The following is a 26,394-nucleotide window of genomic DNA, read 5'->3' as shown; positions in this document are numbered from 1 at the left end:
ATATGTCCTTACAATTAAGAATTCTTTCGTTTAATTAAATTTTAAAAACTGAGAAACAATTATAATATTATATAGATAGATGCTGGTGCCTTGTAATGTTTGAGCCGTTAACCTTTCCTTCAGCGTTTTAGAAAACTAATTTTATAGTTTATTATTGTGCCATTTTCAAAAACTTCTAATCCTGTGATCAGATTTTCGCATACTTAGATGAAAGTTTATGGTGAGCAGAACATATTTTATATGCACTAATTAATTAATTCTACGAATTAAATTACGAAATGGAACACAAAAAAAAGGTTGAGAATCACTGGCTTAGAGATTGAACCAATCGTCTGAATGAACGAGGTTCGGGGAAATTTACGCAACCCAGAGGAAATTTTTGGTCGAATTAAAAAAAAATGCTTCAAATTTTGTAAATTAAAAAATTTTAAAAAAAAATCCGCAGTATTACAAAACGTTTCCTAAAAAAAGTATAAGTCAATTTGCTTATTTATTAATTTGAATTCGTTAAATTGATTCCTCAAATTTAGTTTCTGAAATATTACGATTTGAGTATAATTTAATTTTTATTTCTTTATCACAGTTAATCCTTTGTAACAGTTAATTTAATACTTAAGTTTAGTCACAAAGTTAATCCTTTGTAATCCAGTTAATCCCTTTGCAATCAGTTGTAGTCCAGTTAAAGTAAAGAAATGTGTTATTTTCTGAATTTTTTACTTCGATAAAGAAAAAAAATAACAAAAATCTTAAACAAGATATGAACTTTACTTTTAGAAAGTATTTTGAAAAAATTATTGTAACTTAATTAAAAGCGTTATAATTTTAGGGGGAAAACTATGTTCTTGGTAAGCAATAGACTCTTAAAACTTTCTACCCCTCTGGTCAAAAGTTTGACTCCCGTAATTATATTTTCACTCTTTGCATTTATTTTTTTTATTATTTATTTATTATTTTTTTTGCCGAAACTTTATATTTTGCACAAACTGTATTGATAACATTATAAAATTACATTCAAATTAAAATATTAAAGAAATTTTTAAAAATATTTTTAAATAGGTATAGGTGAAAGATACTGTTTTATTTTTCGGCATTTGCCTTCGTCAGTGGGGTTTTTGCTTCAATACTTTAGGCAAAATCGTTGCCTCTTCTCTTGTTTCGCAAGAATTTACAGTTACAGTGAAACCACTTTGGGAAGACCACTTTTTGTCCCACAGTAAACTAGTTGTTAATGGAGGTTGGTCGTTTTTAGTAGGGCTTACCTTCATCGACTTCAAAATGTTATCGAAGATACATGGCTTTTATAAAGTTGCGTTACTTTACTTAACTCAGTGTCATTTTCTTGGTGCAGAAATGACATCTGTGTTGGCGTCATGAAAACCAGATCGATGAATAAAAACGTCTATAGAAATGACTGCTACTGATATTTTTGAAAACAAATTTACCAATTATGATCATAGAACTATTTTAAAAAAATAAACAATTATGATTTTTTTTTGTTTAAGTTCACATTTAATTTTATATCATAAAAAATTATCTGCTTTATGAAAAATAAGAATAGGTTTGTTTGTTTTGAGATCCTTTTTCTAAATTGATCTCTTTTTTTCTAAAATAACTCCTTTTTTTCTAATTCAACTTTCAACTTAAAAAATAAATGATTGATAGCATCAACTTTAGTGCAACTGCAACCTGAGGTTATCTATCTTTTTCAGAGACCGTCAAAAAGAACAATCTAAATTAGAGCCACTTACAAATATTTTGAATACGTTTGAAACTATTTATTTGTCTACGTAATAATCTTTGTTCTGATCTTCTTTTGTGTTTCCTTATTTGATTTTTGGTACGGAGGTTTGCCCGGCCGCTGAGAGAGGTTTTGGTGGTCTCTCTTAAAAGTTTTCTTCCACGCAAAGTCAATGAAAAAAATTCCGCGCCTGTCAAAAGCGGTCTTAAATAGAGGACATCGCTATACAGAGGTGTGCTTTCCAGGAGATTTCACTGTATTAGGAAAACAAAACATTTTAGTTTTTTTCTTTTTCAAATAATAACATTTCCTTATTAAAATTCAAAACTCGAAAGTATATTTAAGGGGGAAAAAAACAATTGTTTACCTCGTGGACCACAATCTCTGAAACTCAACTTCAAAAACGTTGCAATATGAAATATTTGTTTAAAGACTTTTCGTCCTTATTTTATCATTTATTTCCTGCGATATCCCCTGAATTTAGCGAAGATCTGGAATAAGACTATTTATTATTTATATATTCCAGGATCCAGTGACAAATCAGTTTGCGTTTGGAGTCTAGATAACTACTCTCTACTCAACACCATTAATTTGCCTTCTGGAATATGTCGTATGGATATCAGCAAAGATAGTACCTTCCTGGTTGTTGCTTGCCTTAACCAATCAGTTCATGTCCGCTCGTTGACTACAGGCTCCGAAGTCCATTGTCTTCAAGAGATATCATCGGAAGTGACGTCGGTGTGCTTTGGACACGACAATTGCCGTTGCGTGGTGGGTTGCGCTGATGGAAAATGCCTTGTATTCGATATCCACTCAGCATCTCTAATCACTACTCTCACTGGACATACGGATTCCATTTGTAGTGTGCAGGTATGAGAAAACTTAACTTAGTCTGCTAAAATACAATTTAAAGTTGTAGTTTTAAACTGAAATAGAAAGTAAAATACGGTGAGCTTAGTTTTGGTTTTAAGTCATTGACTTTTTTAAAACATTACATTAAACATTTCGTTATTTCGTGTTCATTTGGAACAAAATGAGTGAAAAACATTATGTTTAGCATTTTAATAACTTATGGTCATACAGCATGGATACCGGTTTTTTTCTGCGTTTTCCAAACACAACTCAATTGCAAGCGATATTTTTTTTCTTTCAAATCGCACTTATTTTTATTTATTTAGATCTAAGAGAAACAGTTATTCATCATTAAAATTTCTTTAATTTGCTGTATCAATTATTAATAGATTTTTGAATATAAATTAAAACACATTCTTTTCAAACTACTTTTTTTGAATTTTATATTTTAGTACAATTATAATTCCGATAATCTAACAGATTTTTTTAGCAATTATTAGACTGTTTCTTATATTTAAAAAATATTAAAATGTATTTTAACTTGCAATTAAAGAGTCAGAAATATATATATATGTATGAAGGACATTGATATCGTATCTGCGTCAAAGGGTGAAACTACTTCATACCTATACTTTATATAAATATATACAGGGTATTGCCTAATGGCCGTCCTTAACATATATTTTAACATTATAGTAAAACTGAAATAAACAAAGAGCGTATTCGGGGTCGCAAACTTATATTTAAGTGAGAGAAAAAGCATTAATGAATTTTGGTCAATGGAGTTCTTGGTCAGTGGAGGTCGAAGAGAAAATACGATGAATTAAAAACATTAAAAACCCGTTTGTTTTGTGAAATTAGAAGGCCACTTGCTAGAAACCTTCTTTAACGTGTCTGATTGGTTTCAACGCAATTTTTTTTTTAAAAAGACGTTATTAAAATTACATAAAATAGTTTTCAAAATAAGGGCAAATTAGAGCTTAAAAACTACAAATTTTTTATCTGGCTGTAACAGCTCAACAATAAATTAATAAAATAAGAATTCCCAGGTCAATAATGTGAGTACCTCTATTTTGAACTAAAATCGGATTTTTTTTTCAAAAAAAAAATGAAATAGAACTAAATATATTTTTTAACAATGAATTTTTAAAAAAGATTTTTATATATTCTTACTTCAAACTTAATAAAAATGGCAAATTCACTCTTAGATCTTAGCTTTTAGTTCAAAACATCGCAAACATTGTGCAAAATCCGCAAACAAGATTTCAAAGAATTTTATAATAAACTTTTTTTTGCAATGTATGTCATTGTAAAAAAAAATCTCAAAATCAACGTTCTCCTGTAACACGCCATTTAAAATGCAAGAAAAATTTTGACAACAAAGAAATTTAAAATTCGAAATTTAATTTTTGAAAAGGAAATTTATTTGATTTAAAAACCTAATTTAAACATAATTTATCCATAATTTGTCCAAGTAAAAAAAAGGTTATAATACTCGAAATATGAAGAAAAAAATAGTTTCGTTTTCGTCTGTCAGCAGACGAAAAAGAATGATAATTTTATTTCTAAAAATCGAACATCAAAAGTTTAAATGGTTTTGGAAAGCTAAGGAAATATAGTCTAAGAATAAATAGTAAAAAATCGAAAATAATAATTGTTGTAAGGAATTTCTGAAGGAAAATTTGTACCTTGCATAAATATATGTATACACCCTAGCTTGAAAAAAAAAAGAAAGAAATCTCAAACACCTTTTTCTTAGGAGTTTGCGTAATACTTGAAAGTTGTTTTAAAAAGATAAATCTTAAATTAAGCATCAATTGCAGAAGTAACATCTTTATAATCTTATTGTATATACTAAATTAAGAACACAACACTTACACTTTGTATATTTTTAAAAAGTTAATTGTTACTGCAGGTTCAACATCATGACACGTTTTTGATAACTGCTGGAGGAAATAAGGTAGTTGTTTGGAATTTCACACCGCCAAAACGCGAAATAAATGGATTTATTAAGCCGAAAGTGAAGAGGCTCGATAGTCACCGAGAACCAATTATGTGCCTTGCAGTTTCAAAGGATGGGACAGTGGCTGTGACAGGTATAACATATTCATATTATCCGTTAAATGATTAAATTACTTTCAAGAAGTTTACGTCCAAGTTTATGCGGGCTTTCACTTTTTCCTAATAATATCGTGCATAGACAGCAAAGTAACTGTGACAAGCTCATTTAGTGTTATCCATTTTAAACATATCGATTTTATTTAAAATGAAAACCACCTTTTATTACGATTAAGTGGGTGGAATCTAAAGAAACAAAATAGCGATGTGTTTTTCTTTTTTCAGTTCTTTTTACGTTATGGTTGCCGATGGTTCAATTTCTTATAGACATGACAAACTCTATTAGTTTTTAAAATTACTAATACAACCTAACAGAATGCTTTCTGTGATATGCAATGCGGATCGTAGATCCTGCTTACACACAGATATTGAGACAGTAACAAACAGTGCGCGGAAAAAGAAAAAAAAACAGACCGCCTAGAATAACTTTTGATCCAATGATCAGATCTTCGCGTTCTGGGACTCTATCTGATTGGTTCAAGAGGGTGACCACAAATATGCTAATTAATTAGTTCATGTGATATTTTAAATAGTGAAATCAGACACAAAAACGTACTGGGGTTGTACAAAATAATGGCAACACTTCTATACTTATACGTTTTTCGATATTTCTAAAAAAATACTAAGAAATTCCTTTTTTAAATATTTAGATTATGCGATTCAGCATACTTATCAATAAAGTTTAAAACTTTTAGATGTAAAAAACTTTCATAGTTTACAATAAAGTTTAAAACTTTTAGATGTTTGAGGAACGGACAGTACATTACAAACGGAGAACAGTGTTTTTGAACACTTGAAACCAAAAAATGTTGCAATAAATTCGTAACTTGTAATAATTGTTTTGGTTATTGTATGCAATAATTACACAAAATTTCGTAAACCTATCTTACATACTTATAAAAATACGGACATTTCTATAAAAAACTAATTTTTTTTGTCATAAGTTTTTAGCTATAACTTTAAAAATATACAATGAAATTAAACAAAATTTTTGGAACAGTTTGAAATTAATGACAAAATTATTGTTTTAAAGTTGGACAGAAATTTGCTTAAAATTCCGCAAGATATGGACAGGAAATTTTAAATTTTTTTTCCTTAATTCTGTAGTGAATCTGTATTTGGAAAATAATAAAAGAAGTTCGATTTGAACATCTTGAAAATTTGAAAAGTTTCAAGTTATTTTCTAAGTAGTTTTCGTACCTTTTAAAAGAGAGCTCAAAATGATCTGGGATTTTTCTCAAAATTCATTTAATCAAAAAAATCATTTGGGTACTTCTGATATATATATATATATATATATANTGAAAAAAGCTACTCACCATAACGAAAAAAACAATTGTACACGTTCATTAGTTTCTTATCTTCCTTTTTTTATATATATATATTATAACTTTGTAGTGAATCGTATTTGGCAATATATTAAAAAAAAACGTTTGATTTGAATAGCTTAAAAATTTAAAAAGCTTCAAGTAATTTTCTACGTAGGTTTTCTAATTCTTAAAAAAAAAGCTCAAAACAATCAGGGGTTTCCCACTGGCTTCATTTTGTACTAATAAACTAGATTTATTATAAGTCACACAGGCATTGTTGAAAGTATCTTTTCTTTCGCATGTTTTCTTTCCTTATACAATCATATTTAGGTGCATGAATGTTTATTGTAAGGTACTATCATTCGTTATTTAACTTTGTCGAATGATACAAAATAATATTTGTAGAAAACCACTTATCATTTTCGGTTTCTTTTAAAAAGTACAAAAACAACTAAGAAAATTGCTTCAGACTCTTAAAATTTTTAAGATATACAAATCGGACTTTTTCCGTTTGTTGCCAAATATGATTCACTACAAAATTATGAAAACAAATTCAATCCTTTCCGCGCATACGCAGTATTAAAGAACTACTTTAATTACTTATGTATTGCACACTTTTCAAAAAAAAAAATTCAAACTTTAAAAAAAAAATTAATTCATTTTAAATTGCTCTAAAAATTTGTTTAATTAGAGTGAATATTGGATTTTAAAGTTATAGCTAAAAAACGTAAAATAAAAAAATTAGTTCGTTATAAAAATATCCATATCTCCAAATATATTTAAGCTAGGCTTGCGAAATTTCGCGCAGTTATTGCTTATAATAACCAAAATAATTCTTAAAAATTGCCATTTTACAGCTAAATTCTTTGGTATAGGGTGCTTAAAAACATCATTCGTCGTTTGTAATTTATTGTGGGACCCTCAATGCTCTAAGATCTTTAAACAATATTGATTAATATGAGAAATCACATGATCTAAACATTTCTAAATTTATAAAAAGAGTATTTATGTATTTCTTGAGAAATGTGAAAAATGTGTTACTGTAAAAGCGTTTCCATTATTTCGTCCACCTCCTGTACTTTCTCCGAATAAATATACATTTTTTTCGACGGATTAAGATTTCTGACCCCCAAAATATAGAGGGTAAGCGCAATCTAAGAAATACGGTCTCAACAGTTTGGCTAGGGGAGCTGTCTAAAATTTGGACCTCATAATGTTAATTTTATATTTTGCGTATTTCTGTTATCGCGAGAAATTTTTAAACCAATTGAAATGCTTTTGCATCACACAATTAGAAAATTTATTCATTCAAAGACAATGCCACGCAAAAAATAACTTTTAGAATTTATTTTAATAATCAAAAAAATTTTAAATTGTAAGGTTTACAATCTTTTACATTATTTCTAAGAATTTATAAAATCGCCTTGTCTATACACACGCCTTTTTTTCAAATTAGATTTCTCAGGAACTATTCGACTAATTTCATTCAAATTTCGTATTTTGAAATGCAAAATTACATTGTTTAAAATAATATAAAAAATACTTGCATACCTTGCCAGTCAAGTTTTTTCGGCCGTTATTAAATAAAATAATAAATATTTGCTAATTGTTATTTTTGCCTGGAATTACCTTTGGATAAACGAATTTTATAATTTATTTTTTTTAATTCGCTTAAATAGTTCTAGAGATACGGCAAAATACACAAAAAATAAAATTAACATTAAGGAATATAACTATGGAGATCATATTTCCCAGATTGCGGCTACCCCCTATATTTTTGGGGTCAGAAATCCAAATCCATTATAAGAAAGTATGTTTTTTTTGTTTTGTTGAGAAAGTACGTTTTCTTATTTGATTTCGTATCTTTGAATATCATTTGCACTAATTAATTAGCAAGTTTGAGGTTACTCCCTTGAACCATTTAGATTTTTTAGAACGTGAAGATCCGACCATTAGTCATTACATTAGTTATTCAGAGTGGTCCATTTCTTATTCAGCACACTGCATGCGTGGGTACATTTTATCACATTTTATAATGCAAAAGCTTAGAAAAGTTAAGGATTTTTTTCTAGAAAAAATCCTTTTTTTTTAAATGGAATACTTCATTTTTACGTGACCTCTAAAATAACTTTATCAGAATTTTTTTGGAGTTTGCAATTGTTGAATAATTTTTTTTTTCAAAATGCTCTAAATCTATTTTCAACACACTATCAGAAAAAGCTAGGATTCACGAGTCTTATTGAAGATTTGATTTAAAAAAAATTTCTGATTTAATGAAAAAAGCTACTCACCATAACGAAAAAAACAATTGTACACGTTCATTAGTTTCTTATCTTCCTTTTTTTATTTGGGGAATATCTCTAAAATACGATAAACTGATTTGCTTTTAACATACACATGCAAAGCAATCGCGTGTGTTGACAAAATTTCACTATAATTTTATAAATTTACTTCATATTTTGATTGAAAGAGCTATGTTGAAGAGACGAATTTATTCTTGAAAGGAATAATTTAGAAATAGTTCTTTAATCTATTATGTTCTATCTCTTAATAGGCTCGAGGGACAATCTTCTTAAAATCTGGAACTTGACAACAGGAGAAGTTACTCATTCACTATCAGGCCATACTGCTCCTATAACTTGTGTTACATTTGCTCCTAATGGTCTTTTTGTAGTTTCTGGATCTGAAGATACGACTTTAAGAGTTTTCGGGTTGACATTAGGTCTTGTAGAACAAACATTTCAGGTGATTTTTGCCTTATAACTTTCATTTGATTTTGCAACATTCATAAACTAAATATAAATGAATTACTTTATGTTATCTCTTTTTCTTTGTTGTATACAATATCCATTACTTAGCATTTAAATGTCTTACTTAGAATTTAAAATTTGCTGAAATTCGATTTTCTTATAATAATAATAATAAGCAATAAAATTATCTGGTTTATTGTATTAGAAAAAAAGGCATATTTAAAATAATGTATAACTTTAAATTGAATTTAATCGCAAGTACTTTAGTAATTTGCGTAAAAATTTCAGAAGTTCTTGAATTAATAAATAATTAAATTAATCGATTAACAAATCTATTAAGCAGGTGAACAGTATTTTTCTTTTTGTTTTCAGTTTCATAAGAAGTTTCTTAAACAGATCTTAGATGCTTCTCTATTGCTGATTTCAAATCTGCAATCGGTTGATCTTTCCATTCTGCAATCTCTAAGTCGATTTTTTGGAACAAACTTCGTTAGGGTACATCATCAGTATTAAAATTGCATAAGATCCCATTCCCAGAAATGTCGCAGCTAAGGGTCCTTCTTTATTATAAACAGGTCATGATAGGGAAGCCCTCCTAGACGCGAACAACGACATTGCCGGGCATGGGTTCCTATGCTGTTTTAATCTAAATGCCCTAACTCTGCTGGACGTTTGACGCAACATACATGCGTGCTTCTGTTATACATAATGTTTTTAAGCTTCTGCATTTCGACAAAAAAATATCTTTTAAAAAAATCTGTAGGTTTAGGAGCGAAGCTAATTTGATTTTAAATCTCTACACCCGAATGAAGCAATAAGATCAAGTGCACAAGAAGAAAAAAAAACTTGTTCCCTGCTGTTGAATGGAGCTTTAAAAGATATTGTTAGTACTTTAGAATCCAATATAAAAATATAGCAGTTTTTATAAAAATGCCTAAAATATGTATTTTGAATATAGGCATCAAATTCATCATGAACTGTCGTCTCGTGAATTTGACGCTAATATGTAATAATGTCAAACTTTTTAAATTTTCCTCATATTGATTGATAGTATCATTTAACATAGTTATTAAAAAAATTAATGTGTTCTCGGTTATAATTTTCTTTGTAATAAATTATTTTCTTTATATTATTTTTGTGAATCTGGTTTATAGAAATAAACGAATGTTTTAGGAACATCAAAGCAAAATTCAAAATGTTTGCGTAGCCTCTGACAGTCGAAGAATTTTGTCGGTTGATATTCAGGGAAATCACAAACTGTGGACGTCAGATAATGGACAGCTAATGTATTCCTTTAAAAGACCATCCACTCTGGTTACCATCCGTGGAAACGTTGTCTTTGCCGTAGTTGATAAAGAGTAAGTAAAAATCATAAAATAAATGAAATTAAATTTTTAAATCTCAATTTTTCATTTTTTCGGCAAAGCTCCAGCAAAGATTTAAAGCTGCTTTTCGAAGCTCTGTCGCCAAAGAAAATGAAAAAGCCATAGTTTAAGTACCTTACGCTTGAAGCAATGCGATGATTTTAAACTATATATATAATCTTGCTGTGAAGAAATATCTGGGCTTCAGAACAGACAAATAATATAAATATATTAAAAGTTATTAAACTTTTTTGGAAATCGCCATTTGGCGACATTTTCCCACCTAGATGAAAATTATCAAAATCACTGCCGTATTCTCAGTTTTTGAAATTTTTTATGAGACCAGGTAATGCAGCATTGGAATAAGTTTTTAAAAATGAAAAAATTAGACCACAGACGCTTTTTATTTTCACAAAACTGTGGCTTTTCTCCTTATAAATGTTTTGCACCATTTTCAAAATAAGCGTAGATAACGCTGGCTATAGATAGGCCAAACAGTCATGAGTATCAGTTGCAAACTCACAGCAGTTATAAAAATAGCATATTATTCGCAAAAAGGCATCGTTTCATATTACGACAGAGGCTGCGAAAAACAGCCTTAAGGTATCCGACTAAGTGAAAATCGTCAATTTCTATGAATATTTTGATTTTCTTTTAAAAAAATCAACATTTAAATTTTAGTTCCTTATCTTTTCAAAAAATTTTAAAATTTTATTTCCGATTTTTTGAAATGAAGTTACAGGTATCTTTACGAAACCAAAATTGGAAGAAAGCTCTTGGAAACGAAACGAAAATGTTTTTGTTTCGCTTTGAGTAGTTCAACCCTTATTTATTTGACGAAATTATATTTTTAAGACAAATAAAATTCATTTTCAGAAATTAATTTTTAAATTAAAAATTTTTTTGTTATCATAGTTTTCTTACATTTATGGATTTTCTTGCATTTTAAATGCATTTACTGAGGAACGTTGATTTTGATTACAAAAAAAAACACACATTACAAAAAAAAAGTTTGTTATAGAATTGTCTGAAATTTTGAATGCAGATTTTGCAGCAATGTTTTGAACCAAAAGCTAATTTAGAATTTGTTATTTTTATCAAGCTTTAAGCAAGAATATTTAGAATTGTTCTTTAAAAATTCGACAATAAACAAAGTGATTAGTTCCTCATTGTTTGTTTGTTTTTTTACATTTTTTTAAAGATTTCAGATTAAAACACAGGTAATTACATTATTTATCTAGAAAAAAATATTATTTATCTAGAAATTTATGCAGCGATATCTTGTAGAGCGCGATATTAAAAATTGGCAGTGTTTAAGCTCCAATTTGCACTTATTTTAAAAATATTTTATGAATTTTCAAACTTCACTTTAAATTTATAATTTTAGAACCCTGCGTACAAAACACAAAATTAAAATTTTAATCGCGCCTTTTTAAAAAAAATGTGTGGAAACTAGTCAGATACCTTAAACACTCTTTTTAATCGGAAAAATGTTCAGAATTTCTGACAATTTCTATTTGTGGTAGTCAGAAAACTGAAATTTGCATAGTCGTCAGCCACCGAGTTCCAGTAAAGATTTGAATGATCTAGTTAGTCGGAAAATGATTGATATTTCTGTTTTGAAATTCTATCCTACTGGGCATTACATTTTTATGTGATCTAGAATGAAGTGAATATCTTCCTGTATACAAAATATATAATACTGTTTACAAAATATTGTTAACAATATGCTTACAGAATGATTTATTTATTTTAATTTCATGCGTTACAGCTGAAAAGGAACATGCTTAGTCGTGTGACTTTAAGGAAAAATAAAAAAATATATAGCTCTGTCATATGTGACATCACTTTACATTTTATTTTATAATCAGCGTTGAACATGCCGATCCAATTCTGAGTTTACGACTATCAAATTGCAACTCCTTAGCCTAGTAATTTTGAACCCAATCCAAAAGACAGGGGAGCTCCTCAATTAAGCATTGGGACAAACTTTTGGACTTTTTGATGGAACTAATCCTCATTTGCGTTACATGGATTGGATAATCTCCCACGATTAGCCCGGCGGTAAGGGGATTCTAACCGATGATCCGTCAACGCCTGAGAATGCTTTATGTCAGCATTATGGTCGGTATGAGCCGGAAACAGAATTCATATCGACCAGCCATCGCTAGGATTCAAACCTTGGGCACCTCATTAGGAGGCAAATGCTCTATCTCTTGAGCCCAACTATAGTTAATTGGGCATATAGTTAAATGGCCCCTACATTTAACTATATGCCCTTTTGAAATGAGAACTGCATAATGCTAAAAATTAAAAAATATAAATGTTAATTTTTTTTTTTTTTGCCATCGATACTTTAATGCCTATTTAGTAACGGGCAACAAAAGAAAAATAACTTCTGTGGTAACTTGTATTAAAATGATACAACATATGAAGCAGTTGTAGAAAATATTAATTGCAAAAATTCATTCTGGTTTATGGTACTTATCACTCAAATTTTTATCATCTTCTCCGAGAATATGCAGGGAGGATTCTGTCTTATGACATATTTTTTTACGTATGCAAGAACCAGAACTAAGAATAGAATTATTTTAAGTTTTAAAATTTCATTAGTAATTTTCATCTTCCATCTCAAATAAAATATTTTAATTATAAGCTTTCATGAATAAGCTGCTATCCGTAATTAACTAAATTGAAACTCTTCAACTTTAATAGCTTGAAGTACTGGCCACTGATGGACTATAATAATGAAGTAAAAGTGAGCCATACTGATACTATTTTGTGTTATGCAGTCACAGATGATTATGAGAACTTAATTACTGGATCCAAAGACAAAGCAATCAAATATTGGGAAGTTTCCACTGCTAAAATTACCCAAGTAAGTAAAAATAACATTCTTAATTGATTCTAAAGAGATTATAAAAAAATTGGAAACGCTGTTACAGATGCTCTAATATAAATTAAAATACACTAAAGCTTTTAAAAAATAGTATTTTTAATCCAATGTATTTCCAAAATTTCGATCCTCCGCAGAGGGGAGGGTTTCCCCTCTTTTGTAGATCGACAATCTGCACGTGAAACCAAGAACTTATGCTAACAGTTTTAAGTAAACCGATACAGCGCACTTAGGCAAAGAATAATAATTCTTTGCTTACCGTCCCTTCGCAGACAATGATCACTGCCAGTGATGCTTGATTAATTTTGTGATCTATTGACCTTGCAATCAGTCTATCAGTGTGAGATGGCATTTTATTATAATATACTATATAAATATACTGTGTGGAAGAATGTTCTAAAGTTACATTCCTGTGACTTCATATGAATTAGATTTAAAGTTTATGCATTTTTCTTTTTATTACTTAAAATCTTTATGTTTCAGGAATGTTTCTGAAGATGAAAGTTTAACACATAAAATTTGAGATGTATCTCAGTATGGGAAAATGCGTTAAATGCAACTCAGATATCTGCAGTTAACAACAATTTTCGTTATATTGCTAGAATTTTTGTGTATTATGTGAGAAAAATACGAGATAGGTACAAAGCGCCCATTTAATGAAAGTTACAAAGCTAGTTATGGTTTTCGACTATTGATATAAAACAAGATTCAAAAACATACATTTTTAACGAATCCTGAATTTGCATCCATATGTGGTCGTGAAATATTTAATGGGTTTCACTTTTTATTAAAAAGCAAATTCGCAACGTCTACGTAAAAAAGGACTATGCCTAACCTTTATTTCTCCACTTCAAGCTTTTAATTGGTAATTAAAAAAAAAAAAAAAAGAAAGAAAACCTTCGCTTGTCGCGACTTAGTTATCTCATTGTTGGTATTATAATCAATGTGTTGCCTTTAGAGAAGCTTGTAAGCAGGGCCGTTTTATCCATTAGGCACTGTAGGCAACTGCCTAGGGGCCCTGTGCTACAGAGAAAAAAATTGACAATGTTTCTTAAACAGTAAAAATTTAATTCGAAATTTTAATGACGATTGTCTTCCTCTGTACATTACACCGACGCTATTTTAGTACATTTCTGAACGCATTCCAAATTAGATATTAATATTATGGTAGTTAGTTCATATATAACGCAGTAATATAATCGCAAGCAATTTTATCGCGGTAATTTTAACGCTGACTAATCAGATGACTATACAGCAAGAGCAGCTTTTTTAACACAACATGCTTGAAAAACGAAACTTTTCCAAATTGAAATTAATTAAAAACTGTCTTCGTTCAACTGTGTCTCAAAACCGTTTAAATTCATTGGCCATAATGGCAATTGAAAATGATGTATTGGAAAAGGTTAACTTTCAGGATGTCTTGAACGATTTTGTAACAAAAAAAGTTAGAAGAGTTAATATTTAAGTTTATTGTATGATTTTTTTTAATGCATATATTAATTACTTATATTCTTTTCGTTTGATTCAATATTTTTATTGAATAATGTGATAATATACCTATGTAGTAAAAAACAGCGTAATTATGAATAAAGTGTTGTGTTAGCGAAAAAATATATTAGGAAGTTAGAAGACGGTAGGGGGGCGAGACGAGCATTGCCTAGGGGCCGCGACATGCATAAGTAATACTTGTAAGTTTGTTGTCATTTGTTTGTAATCAAATACACTTAGAACTTCAACTTCAATGAAAGGTACGAAATTTAGATATTTAGCAAAACAAAAATAATGCTTAGTTTTGAAATAAAAATAGATCTTTCCCCGAGAAATTTCATTTTTTTCTGAAAATTGCCACTTTAAAGTTCTTATTCTCTAAATTGTCCTTGTGTATGAATATTTTAGATAAACAATTACTAGTGATTTTTTAGGTATGATGTCATAATGTTTAATATTTCACAAATAGGTTCTTGCTGGCCATGAAGCACCTGTCACATGCGTGTCTTTAGCGCCCTTAAAATCTTCAGTTGTAGCATCTGGATCATCAGATGGTGTTTTGATTTTGTGGGATTTATTTACAGGCGATATTATTTTCACACTCAGAGGCCATACAGATACCATAAAATGGATTCAGCTAACTCCAAATGGCTCAGTTTTACTTTCAGGTATGTTTTGTGACTCTATATATTCAATGGCACAGTAAGTTTCCGTTTAATATAGTATTAGCAAGTTTTCAAATTTGTAAAAGCTTTTCAAAAACTACTTATCGTAATACATCATTGACTAAAACTAGTTTAGTCAGTTGTTAATCAAAAAAGATGTCTAAACTGATGTTACTTCACTTACCTGTCCAGTGGCAATCGATCAATGATCAATAAGTTACAAACAGCAAATAAGTTACAAACAGCAATAGGAATACATTCGTATTGGGATGTAAATATGAATTATCCCATAGGGAAGATGGGAATGACAATCGATCGATTTATTCTACTCAGAGATACAGTTCAGCCTTTGGGCTGGACATTTCTTATATAGCATACAAAAAAAACTTTTGTATTTATCTATTGGCAACACTATAGTTATTATTCATTTTGTTATGTTGCCTTAAGTAATAATTAGTGTTAAAAAATTAGTTATATGTAAAGTATTCATTTATATACATTTTGCAAAGTTGTATTACGTAATAGTTTAAGTAGTGTTGAATTGAATAGCGATTTCCAAATTAAAGACTGAACTAGATCACTATTCGCTATCATTCAATATACTAGTATTTTCTATCATTTAGTTAACACTTTGCTGACCGAACGAATTATGCCTGAGTATAATAAACTAGATACTGCGCATTTTTCAACAGTTACAACTAACTACTGCCAAACAAGATCTTTCAGATTGGTTGGCAAAGTGTTAGCTTTCAAATTTTACTATCCATGCATATTTTAAATGTATAATTTTTGTTCTTTATAGTGCTAGTTAAATAAATACAAAATGAAATGATTTTTAAAATACAAACTTGATTGAAATAATTTCTAATTACTTCTCGAAACATCTGCAGGTTCCTCAGATAATACTCTTCAACTGTGGAATGCTCTAACTGGCGAATGCATCAGTATGCTTGATCTTCATGCACAACTGATGTCAGTAGGCAGCAGTTTTAACCTTAACCACATTGTTGTCCAACTAGCTAAAAGTTCCTCAGTCCCGATTCTTAGGTTTCACAATAATCCAGCTAAGGGTATCACTTTAGACATGCTTCCAGGATATCAAGAAGACATTAGAAACTCAGGTAAAAAAAAAAAAATAAGTAATATCATTGATAATGTAATGCCGATCTTTAACGGAGTGTTATTGACGGGAGTAATATTGTTGGTAAAAAAAAGTCCATTTGTTTAAAAAATGACCCAAAAATATTCTTCTCTCTCACTAAGGCCACAACCCTTGTCTTTCACTATAATCCATTCCACAAGCCTTCAAGTACTTGGTTGAGGTTTACATATTTGTAACCGTTAGATTTTTTCCCCAAGGCAGTCAATCCGCCTAAGCTTTGAATCACCCTTTTTTGGGACTTTATTGACTGCTGCACCAGGTGGTTTAGTCAATATCTTTTTCATGTTTCGATTGTCATCCAATCTTATTAAATGTTCTGCCCATCTGATCCTCTGTATTACTATAAATTCAATAATATTTTACTTTTCCAAATAATTTGAAAGTTTACGAGTTAATCCCTTTTCAATGATTATTTCATTTTATTTCTCCAATTATGCTTCCTAAAATTTTTCTTTCAAACACAGCAAGAGCCTAATCTTTCTCATAACACATAACACACGCTTCAGCACTGCATGTGAGAATGGGTTTGATCATTATGTCTTGTGAATGGACAGTTTGATTACATACATACTACTAAAAAACAAAATTTGAAACATTTTAAATTTTGTATTAAATTATTCAATGCATTCATTACAAAGCCTAAGTTTCTTAAGCAATAAGCAGTTTCAAATATGCGTCTTCCTATTTTAAAATGAGGTTTATTATTGGTGCATGGATATATAAATTTCAATTTTTACTCATAACAGCTCTCAGAGAAAGAAATGCTCGTTGAAGTTCTTCCATGGTTTGGAAAACAACAATGTCATTAGAGAAAGTAAAAATCAATAGAATTTTTTAAAAAACAAATTGCTCTACTGGTGACAAAGTAAGCGCAATATTAAAATGAAGACAAGCCAGTCAGATATCTGTTGTTGTAGTTCATTTACGTCGCACTAGAGCTGCACAATGGGCTATTGGCGACGGTCTGGGAAACATCCTGAGGATGATCCGAAGACATGCTATCACAATTTTGATCCTCTGCAGAGGGGATGGCACCCCCGCTTCGGTAGCCCAACGACCTGCACGCGAAGTCGAGCACTTTAAGGTAGCACAGCTTAACGAGGACCCATACCGCACACCCTCGGTCCCTACGCAGACTGATCCAAGTGGGTCACCCACCAGCACACTGACCGCAGCCAGTGATGTTTGACTTCGGTGATCTGCTGGGAACCGTGCCTTAACGATCAGTCCACTGCGGGACTCAGATATCTGAGACCATCTGGCAGGCTGTACACCAAAATATAAATTGAGAGTCGCTATATTTTAATTTCAAATTATTGCTATTGTGTATATTTTTATTAATGAAAATTTAATTCTTGTAGGTCCATCTGGTGCACTCCCAAAACGAGTTTTGCAAAGAGGAAATTTAAAACGTGAGCAATCGTTCGATTCTTTGTTTTGGGAGTTAAAATCAAGTTCACCTAGGCATGATTTTCTGCCACGCGATGACCTGCAGCGACAACCACTATCTTTTTCCAATTCTGGTGGAAACAGTGTGTGGGATGGTACCAAAGGTAGAGGTGTTCTTCGACCATCTGACACTCTTGGTATGCAACCAAAACCGAAACTTGCCAAAAACAAACTGCTCAAAAAACAGCAAAGTATGTTTGCTTTTTTTCCAGAACATAATCAATCGCAGCAAAATTTAGTAAGAGACCAAGAAGCAAGAAAGGCAGACTTGCTCGCTAGAATTCAATCTGCCAATCGACAACTTCTGGATTCACCAGCAGAAAACCCTGGTGAATTAAATGGTGATAAAGAACAGAAAGGAGCAGATGTTACAGATTCCACAGTATGTTGCATTGCATAATTTGCTTACTAAAGAAATATGTAAGATTTTTTCAGTTTCAAATAATGTCCAAAGAGGCCAAGTTCAGCATACGAGGTGTATTTAAAAAAACTAAATACTATTTTATACAACAAATACTGATCAAATTCTAGTCATTTAAAAAAAAAAAACTTCTACTGTATTTTATTTCATATTGTTCATCACTGGTATGCAAATGAAGAAATCGCTCCCAAAATTCATCATTAGTTAAAATATTACATCTAAATACAATAATGCCATGCATAAACATTTAGCAGTGTATATATTTTATGAATTGAGTTTTTTTTATAACTATAGACTAATTTAAAGAAAAATGATTTTGCAGATAAATTATATTTTGTCATCCACATATCTTTTAAAAATTCAACTAATGTACATATGACAACGAATTCTAGGAAAATCTTAAACTGTTTTGGTTCTATAATATTTTGCCTTTCTAAAAAGTTATCCACACTACAGAAGTAATTGACAACACCATGTATATGAGGTTGTCAATCGGTGCTAACTCAAGTTAGCAAGTACAGTGACTATTGTAAGAAATTAAAGTAACTGTCTTCAACCAAATTCGGGGAAGACCCGACTTGTTTAATTAATTATCCTGGAGGAATTGAACACAGCTGAAATTTCATGGTTGCTTAACAACACGAAAAAAAGTGTATTCACGTGTTAAGGATTTTTCTGATTCCAGCAAATAATTATGAAACAACTCAATGAATAACTTAATGAAATTATGTTGAACTATAAAACTTTATAATCATTTAGCACAACTTATTACAGTCACGTTATTTATATTTTGCTTTTAACTGAATCCTGCTGCTTATAAAATTTACCTCAGATTAATATCAAACATTAATTGAAAAAATAATAATACAAAATAATTATCCAAACGTGATGATATATTTTCATTCCCATTCAACAATACTGCTTTTTGAATAGGTAGTAGAACTGAGTATTGCAGAAATTCAAAATCAGAATTTATAAAAAAATATGCATAGTTTTTAAATACATAGTACGAAGCATAAATTATCGATAAAGTATTTTATTGGCAAACAAAGATATTTTATAGAGAAAATTTAATAATGCATAAATTAAAATTTTATTTTAATCTTTTAATACTCATAATTTTGATGAATGATGCATTCAATTTTATTCGCAGTGATTATTCTAAGATGTGAATATAACTATTATTGATATATGTGTAACTACTAATTATGTGTAACTATTATTGATATAATGTAACTTCTAAGATTGATATGAAGGTAATATTGCTTTAATATAAAGTGGTTTGATTTTTCAAAAAGCTAATTTCAACATTTTATAACACAGTTTAAACATTTTTATGTTTATCTGATGTGTTGCATTGATAGAAAAAATAATTTTGAAAATTTAAAATTCCTTTACTGAAAAAATGAGAGAAATCATATTGTTAGCTTAAAGTGATCAATGCTTAGTATGACAATCATAAAAACCATGGAACAAAACTATTTGTTATAATTCTGAATTTACTTTTAAGTTAAAAATATTTCTGATTTCAAAAACTACATAAATATACATTTAATCACTATTATCATGGAGTTTTAATTATAGAATTAATGAAATTGCAAACATTAAGCTACAATTTCACTTTCTAGTCTTTTTTTTCTGATAGAAAACTTTTTCAAGAGTTGCTCTAAACTATGGTCTTCCATTACAAAAAGTAACAAATCCTTTATCACAAACCTTAAATCAGCTTAAAATTTTACTAAGGTAAAAGAAAATTATAATTTTTAATCATTGATAAATTGCTTACAAGAAAACTACAAATAATTATTTTGCAAATTTTCTTAATTAAAATGAATAAATACTCATGAATTTGAGGACCTTTTATCTTTATAATTATTTCTGAAGCAAAGCTGTTCAAAGCCATGGAGGAATTATAAAAAGTAAATTGATCAAAAAGTTTCAACCATTTCAACCGAGAGAAATTTTTACTTTTTTCATTGAAAAATTTTTGATCAATCAAAAATACAAAAGTAAATTAAATTTTGATTGATTGAAAAATAAAAATCTGTTCATTAAACAAATATCATTACCTATTATGAAAGACAATTTCTTTGGGAGACTCTGAATTAAAGTACTTCCACAGAAATTTCATTGACATAAAAACATATATAGCATGAATAATTTAAAATATTGTTCTGAAAATATACCTTAGTCTGAATCATTATTTTCTTGTAGATTAAATAGAATTACGATTAATTTTATAATAAATGAGTAGTTTTGTTCAAGAAAATAACAAGGAAACTGTGTTAACTTTGCTATTACATATGGTGCTTGCTATTGATTAAACCCTAATGAACTCACATCACATTCAGGAAATATGCCAAAATTTTATAATATGCAAATAGAAAAGCACTATTCATAACAAAATTTTAATCAAATAAATTATTAATTTATCCCTATAATTTACAAATACTCTTAGTGATTTACAGCATTATCATAAATTTTGAAAATTTGATTTAACCTAGAAGACTAGTTCAAAGATAGAAAATAACCGTTTAAGATAATCTAACCATATTAAAAATTTGACAATAATGCATTTAAAAGCAGCTTCAAAAATTTAACTTTCAACTCTGGTTGAACAATTCACATTTCTGAAATATAAAGAATTTAAAATATTAATACATCTTGAAATATTTGAAAATTTTAAACACCCATAGCTTGAATTTGTTGGGAACATTAACTTGCCTTAAAACATTCTCAACAATGACAATATTTCTATAAATCAAATAATAAAAGTTTACACCAAAGTAATGTTATAATTTTATGTTCTTAAAATATTCTTTCAAAAATGCAATTTCTTTAGCTAGTTTTACTGGTATCTCAGTAAATAAAAATTAATGCAAAAAATTATAAAACTTTTAATGTAAAAGAAAAAAAAACTTGAAATGTTATTCAAATATAAACACAATTTCCTTGCTATGTATATATTATTTTGTGATTCAAGTAGTTTAAGACCCATAGATTTATGTACCTAATGTGATCAATTTTACATTGTGTTAAATGTTATTTACATGATAGTAACTATGTAGTCCTTAAATGTTTGCCTTCACCAATTTCTAGTTTCAACAGCCATAAATGTGTGGTGCACAAAGTACAACAGAGCTTGTGTATATAGCGAAAAAAAATTAAAAAGTTAAAATTTTATAGAAATATTAGAAAAATAAATTGAAGAACATTATTTAAGTAGAATGCACTAGAATGATAAACTATATGAATGATTAATAATTGATCGAAGGATAGTTATAAACTGAATTATTAAAATTGATACTTATACAGTTTGTATCCTTATAGTAAGACATATTATAAACAAAAATTATAAATTTTAAAGGTAAATAGATAACATTAGAATTAAAGATAACTTTTTATACAGATACATCCTTCCATTTTTGTACTTCTGCATTAACCAAAAAAATTCACAAAAATTATTAAAATGACTTTAAACATTTCTGTCTTTGTGTTAGAGAAAGTAGCGAAATTACCAAGTATATATTAATTCAAAACCTTAAAAAATTTATTTGTTAATGACAACAGAAGTATTAAAAAAAATTGTTGGAAATATAAAACATTAATAAAAATAACTAAAATAAGAGGAATTATATAAATAGAATTAAGAAATTAACTTTACATAGAGAATATGAATTGTGACTAAATTTAAAAATTTTTCTTAATAAAATACTAACATTATAGCTTTCTGTTTATTGTAAATTTAAAAGGAAAAATATTAAGTTTTGTTAATTTTAAAGCACTTGTAGCATTATATGAGAAACACATCTTGACACATTTTCATTTACTTTATGTCACATTACATTTGTATATTAAAATTATATTTTAATAAATAGAAAATGGATTATTTTCTACAAATAAAGGCTATTTTCAGGAAGTGAAAATAAAAAAAAATTGTGTTTGGCATTTCAAATATTTTTTAGTTATATGATACACAAGAAAGTACTAGACAAATCAAAATTGCCATGCTTAAAATTTAAAATATACTAAACTTATCATAAGTTTTAACTAAAGGGATGAAATGATAACAAAGTGCAAGAATAATTTTAATATAATATAATACTATTAAATAAACATAAATAATTTTAATTATAAATATTTTTGAACCATATTTGCATAAATAAAACTTAAATAACTAAATATTTTCTAAAAAATGTCCTATAAAAAGAAATAAAAGTACTTATTAATACATTTTAAAAAAATAAATAAACTTCATAAATTAAAAAGATTTTATTCTCTCACAATGCGGGGAAGATAAGTGAGGGAATGAGCATTGTTTGCTTCTGAAGTTTATTTCCATTCATAAAATTAAAATAGCAATATATATTCTTAAATTATCTGATTAGAGAAAATAATAACACTTATAAATACATTTTTAAAAATAAATAAACTTCAAAATTAAAAAAGTAACATTCTCTCACAATGTGCGAATGCTAAAACAAGTTTTGTTTGTTTCTGAAATTTATCCCCAGTAATAAACTTAACAATACATATTTTATAACAGTCCCATCACGGGAAATTAAAACATTCATTAATACTTTTAAAAAAAATTAACTTCATAAATTTGAGTGATGGAATGGGGATGTCATCTTAACTCTTATTTAATTTGTTTATTCAGTTTCTTTTTACACACTGAGAAACTTCTCCAAATTTATTAAAATTTGTTTTGCAGTTTTATCAGACCATGTACTTTGTTTCTGTCCAAATAATGATGCCATCGACCTGAAACATCCTGAATCGCTTTGGGTGAAAGAAAAATATGAATTGTTAGTTTAAACTTTTTTCCTGAATTAAAAACCAATCTAAAGACCAAAAAAATTAACTTAATACATAGAAACAACCCTACAAGTGTTAATTTTAAAAGGTAAAAGTTGAAGAACAAGAAAAGTATGTTATTTCAATAAGAAATAATGTTTGTTATATTTGCAGAGTGTAGAAGTTAAGAGAGAGGGAATGAAATTTCAGAAGATTAAAAATAAATAAAACATATTTATTTTAAATACTTCAAACTTTTGAGATAATAGAATAAAAAAATCTTTGAACTATACATTGAACCAATAGCTTATTAAGAATTTTATAGGGAAAAAATAAATATCTTTCATTTATATCATTTTAGCCTATTTGAAGATAATAATCCAAATATGAGTTGGAAGATTCAGTGCAAGCCTTTCAAATGTTTGAGAATGAAAGATATAACTAAAATTTAGAGATATGTCACACTCAAAGATTGTCTAGAAAGTTTAAAAATAATTTTATTACGAATGCATTTATGAACTATTTGAATCAAAAATATAGAATTTAAACATAGAAATATGCTAAAGAGGGGAGGGGTTATATGAAAGAAAATTTATCAATTTATTTCATTTAGGTAATTATTTATTTGCTTTATATTTGTTGTTGTTTTATTAGTTTAAAAATTACTATTTTAGTAGAACAAGATAGAATGACCCACATTGACTGAGGTATATATGATTAAACATTGAAACTGCACGTTAGAGAGAAATATTTTTACACATATAATTGACCAAATTTTAAAAAAAATCTTAAAAATTAATCTTGTTAACAATCTACATTCAGATAAAATATACAGAAAGCCTAAAATCTATTTATTATACAGAAAAAAAAAACAATTTTAGCCTTCAAGATTACCATAAAAGTATTTCAAATGAATCAAACGCTAATTGTTTTATATAGGCAACATTAGAAATATTGTTCATTTGCATCATCACCACCTACATGCACCTGTGAAGCACTCAACCATAATATGTATAAATTGTTTGCACAGCTTTGAGTGTTGAAATGTGTTCAAAGTGTTTATCAGCATTGTAGATATATTTGTATGGCTGATATAATAAATATATTTGCATTCTTTCAAAATGTGTTCTGTATTAATATACATATTTGCCCTTTCAGTTAAGCAAGTCTGACAACAGATTCTACTTTCTTTACCAATCTCTATTTGACCTAGAGAGAATTATATGAATGCCTATTTATAAAGTAAATAAATTATGTAGATAAATTGTCTTCCCCTTCAGATCAATGTCTTAATTGAAGTGGCCCCATGAATGAGTAGTACTGCCATCCATCCCTGGGTTTCTGAGCTAAGACGCACTTTTACCCTTGTGGTGCTTTCTTCTCAAACGAAAGGCTTACCTTCCTAACTTAACTCGCAAAAGGCAAATGACTGTTGAGTTTGGCCTGCCCAAGTGTCATTTGAAGCAACAACAGCATGATTTAGATTACTGACTGTTTCATTTTATTCATGAAGTCTTGCCTTACGGAGCTTATTTATGGAATTTTTATCTTTGAGGTAAAGTACTTTTAAAAAATACTTAAAAGATTAAAATTATCATGTGGCATCATTGTAACCCAATCATTAGGTACATTTTAATGAATAAAATAAAACAGATTTTAAGAACATTAATTAATAACTTCATATTCATATAGATGTAATTCTTCATAGGTCAACATTGGAGGCAATTAATATAGAATCTGAAGAGAACATCATTTAATTATAGAGATGCACAAAAAGAATAATGAATTTAAAACACTTTAAACAGGTCTCAGTTAATTTAGATACCAATGTGTACAAGTAGTATCTATCTCATTTTTTCTAAAGAATTTCAAACTGGATAAATTCTGCCAGAGATCACTCATATGTTCATATCAGAGATTTACGTATATTCTTCTACATAAAAGAATTCCTTTACTCTTAATTAATAATAATTCTTTAATCGTTTTAATAGACAATTATATTTTTGATTAATACATTAGAGCAATATACTCGTGTAACACACTTGTGAATTTCATTGTTTTTTTGGTTTTTTTTATGTTGTAACTTTAGTTATTAAGTAGAAAGACATATATTATTTTTCTTAATGGGTCACAGTACCCAAAACATCAACAAAAATTTTTTTATTGCTCATAATAAAACTTCGAACTATTTCAAATACACTGAAAAAAAATCATCTCTCTATCTACATTTTTAAAAAAGTTATGAATAATTTTAGATTGCCCTGATACAGAAATTTGCTCAAAAGAAAGACTTTAAAGTGCTTTTTCTCATAGATGACAATTTTGTGCTTTAATCTTAATTAAATCCCTCAGGAATTTTTTCTATTTAAGATAAAGCTTTGAAGTAATTTTTTTTATCTTAAGTATAATACATTTATTTAAACTGTGGATGGAATAAGCATTTTATGAGATATTAAAATTTTTGCAGCATGTTATATATACCAAACAGGAATTTTTAGATTTTTTTGTAACTTTTTTACAAAATAATCTATAAAAAATATTCTAATTGATATTTCAACAAATGAATACACAAAATTGTTAAGATGAATATTTTAAGTACTAAGAAAAAAATTGTTTTGAAAATATGTTTAAATAAAAAAGCCTTAGGGATTTAAAATTTTTTAATTTTTTCAATTCTTTTTAAAATTTAAAAAAAATTAAACAGTTTAATTATTTTTGGAAGATAAATTACTGATTATAAGATCAATGAGCATGTAAAGCACCCACAAAATGAATGATTATACCTATATTTAAAAAAAATATTGCAAGGGTACATTTAAACTATTGTCTAAGATAAGGAGACAGAAAATAATTTATTTTTATGGACAATAAAATAATAACATATCTTGATTAACTTAATTTAAAGCTAATTAAAATTATAATAAAACAGCTCTAAATGTCCTAGATCAAGAAATATGATTATCAATTGTAATTTACAGGAAGAAATTTAAGAAATGGAATTTTTTTAAATTAATAATTCTCTGAAACATTTAAAAGTTTGTTAAAAAATATGCTTTTTTTAAAAAAAAACTCAATTAAAAACATGCGAAATGATTTTGCACACAATGCACTTACTATAAAAAACAAGAAGCAAACTGGCCCAGTTTTCACCTAAACGAGCAGCAACTTTACACTTTAGATATCATTAATTAATAATATTTTTTCACTACCAAGAATTAGTAGAAATAACTTTTTAATGACACAAAATTGGTTTAAGTTCCCACTTTTACAACCTAAACCAATTTTTGAGAACCAAGCCTTGTGTAAATTTGTAAGAAATGTCTTTTTTTGAAATAAACATTAGAAAAAAGCTCATTTTTGTGTACAGCTAGATCAAATTGGAAC

At 28.3% G+C, this 26,394-nt stretch overlaps 1 protein-coding gene across 4 annotated transcripts in view; it reads left to right on the top strand.

The window, feature by feature from the left end:
• Positions 1 to 19,484, top strand: part of LOC107456032 (protein qui-1) — a 224,791-nt gene extending 205,307 nt beyond the window's left edge. For all 4 annotated transcript variants that reach the window (XM_016073796.3, XM_071181411.1, XM_016073797.3 and 1 more), the window contains 8 exons: positions 2,265 to 2,608; positions 4,506 to 4,686; positions 8,573 to 8,763; positions 9,942 to 10,126; positions 12,848 to 13,010; positions 14,986 to 15,184; positions 16,072 to 16,302; positions 17,705 to 19,484. In XM_016073796.3, coding sequence (XP_015929282.2) covers positions 2,265 to 2,608; positions 4,506 to 4,686; positions 8,573 to 8,763; positions 9,942 to 10,126; positions 12,848 to 13,010; positions 14,986 to 15,184; positions 16,072 to 16,302; positions 17,705 to 18,192 — 1,982 coding nt within the window. In that variant the 3' untranslated portion in view covers positions 18,193 to 19,484. The remainder of the gene's footprint in view (positions 1 to 2,264; positions 2,609 to 4,505; positions 4,687 to 8,572; positions 8,764 to 9,941; positions 10,127 to 12,847; positions 13,011 to 14,985; positions 15,185 to 16,071; positions 16,303 to 17,704) is intronic.
• Positions 19,485 to 26,394: the final 6,910 nt, after the last annotated feature.

This window comes from Parasteatoda tepidariorum, chromosome 5, assembly GCF_043381705.1.
Source record: "Parasteatoda tepidariorum isolate YZ-2023 chromosome 5, CAS_Ptep_4.0, whole genome shotgun sequence".
Lineage (NCBI taxonomy): Eukaryota > Metazoa > Arthropoda > Arachnida > Araneae > Theridiidae > Parasteatoda > Parasteatoda tepidariorum.
The sequence above is the reverse complement of the archived record's forward strand: the minus strand, read 5'-3'. Positions and strand labels throughout refer to the sequence as shown.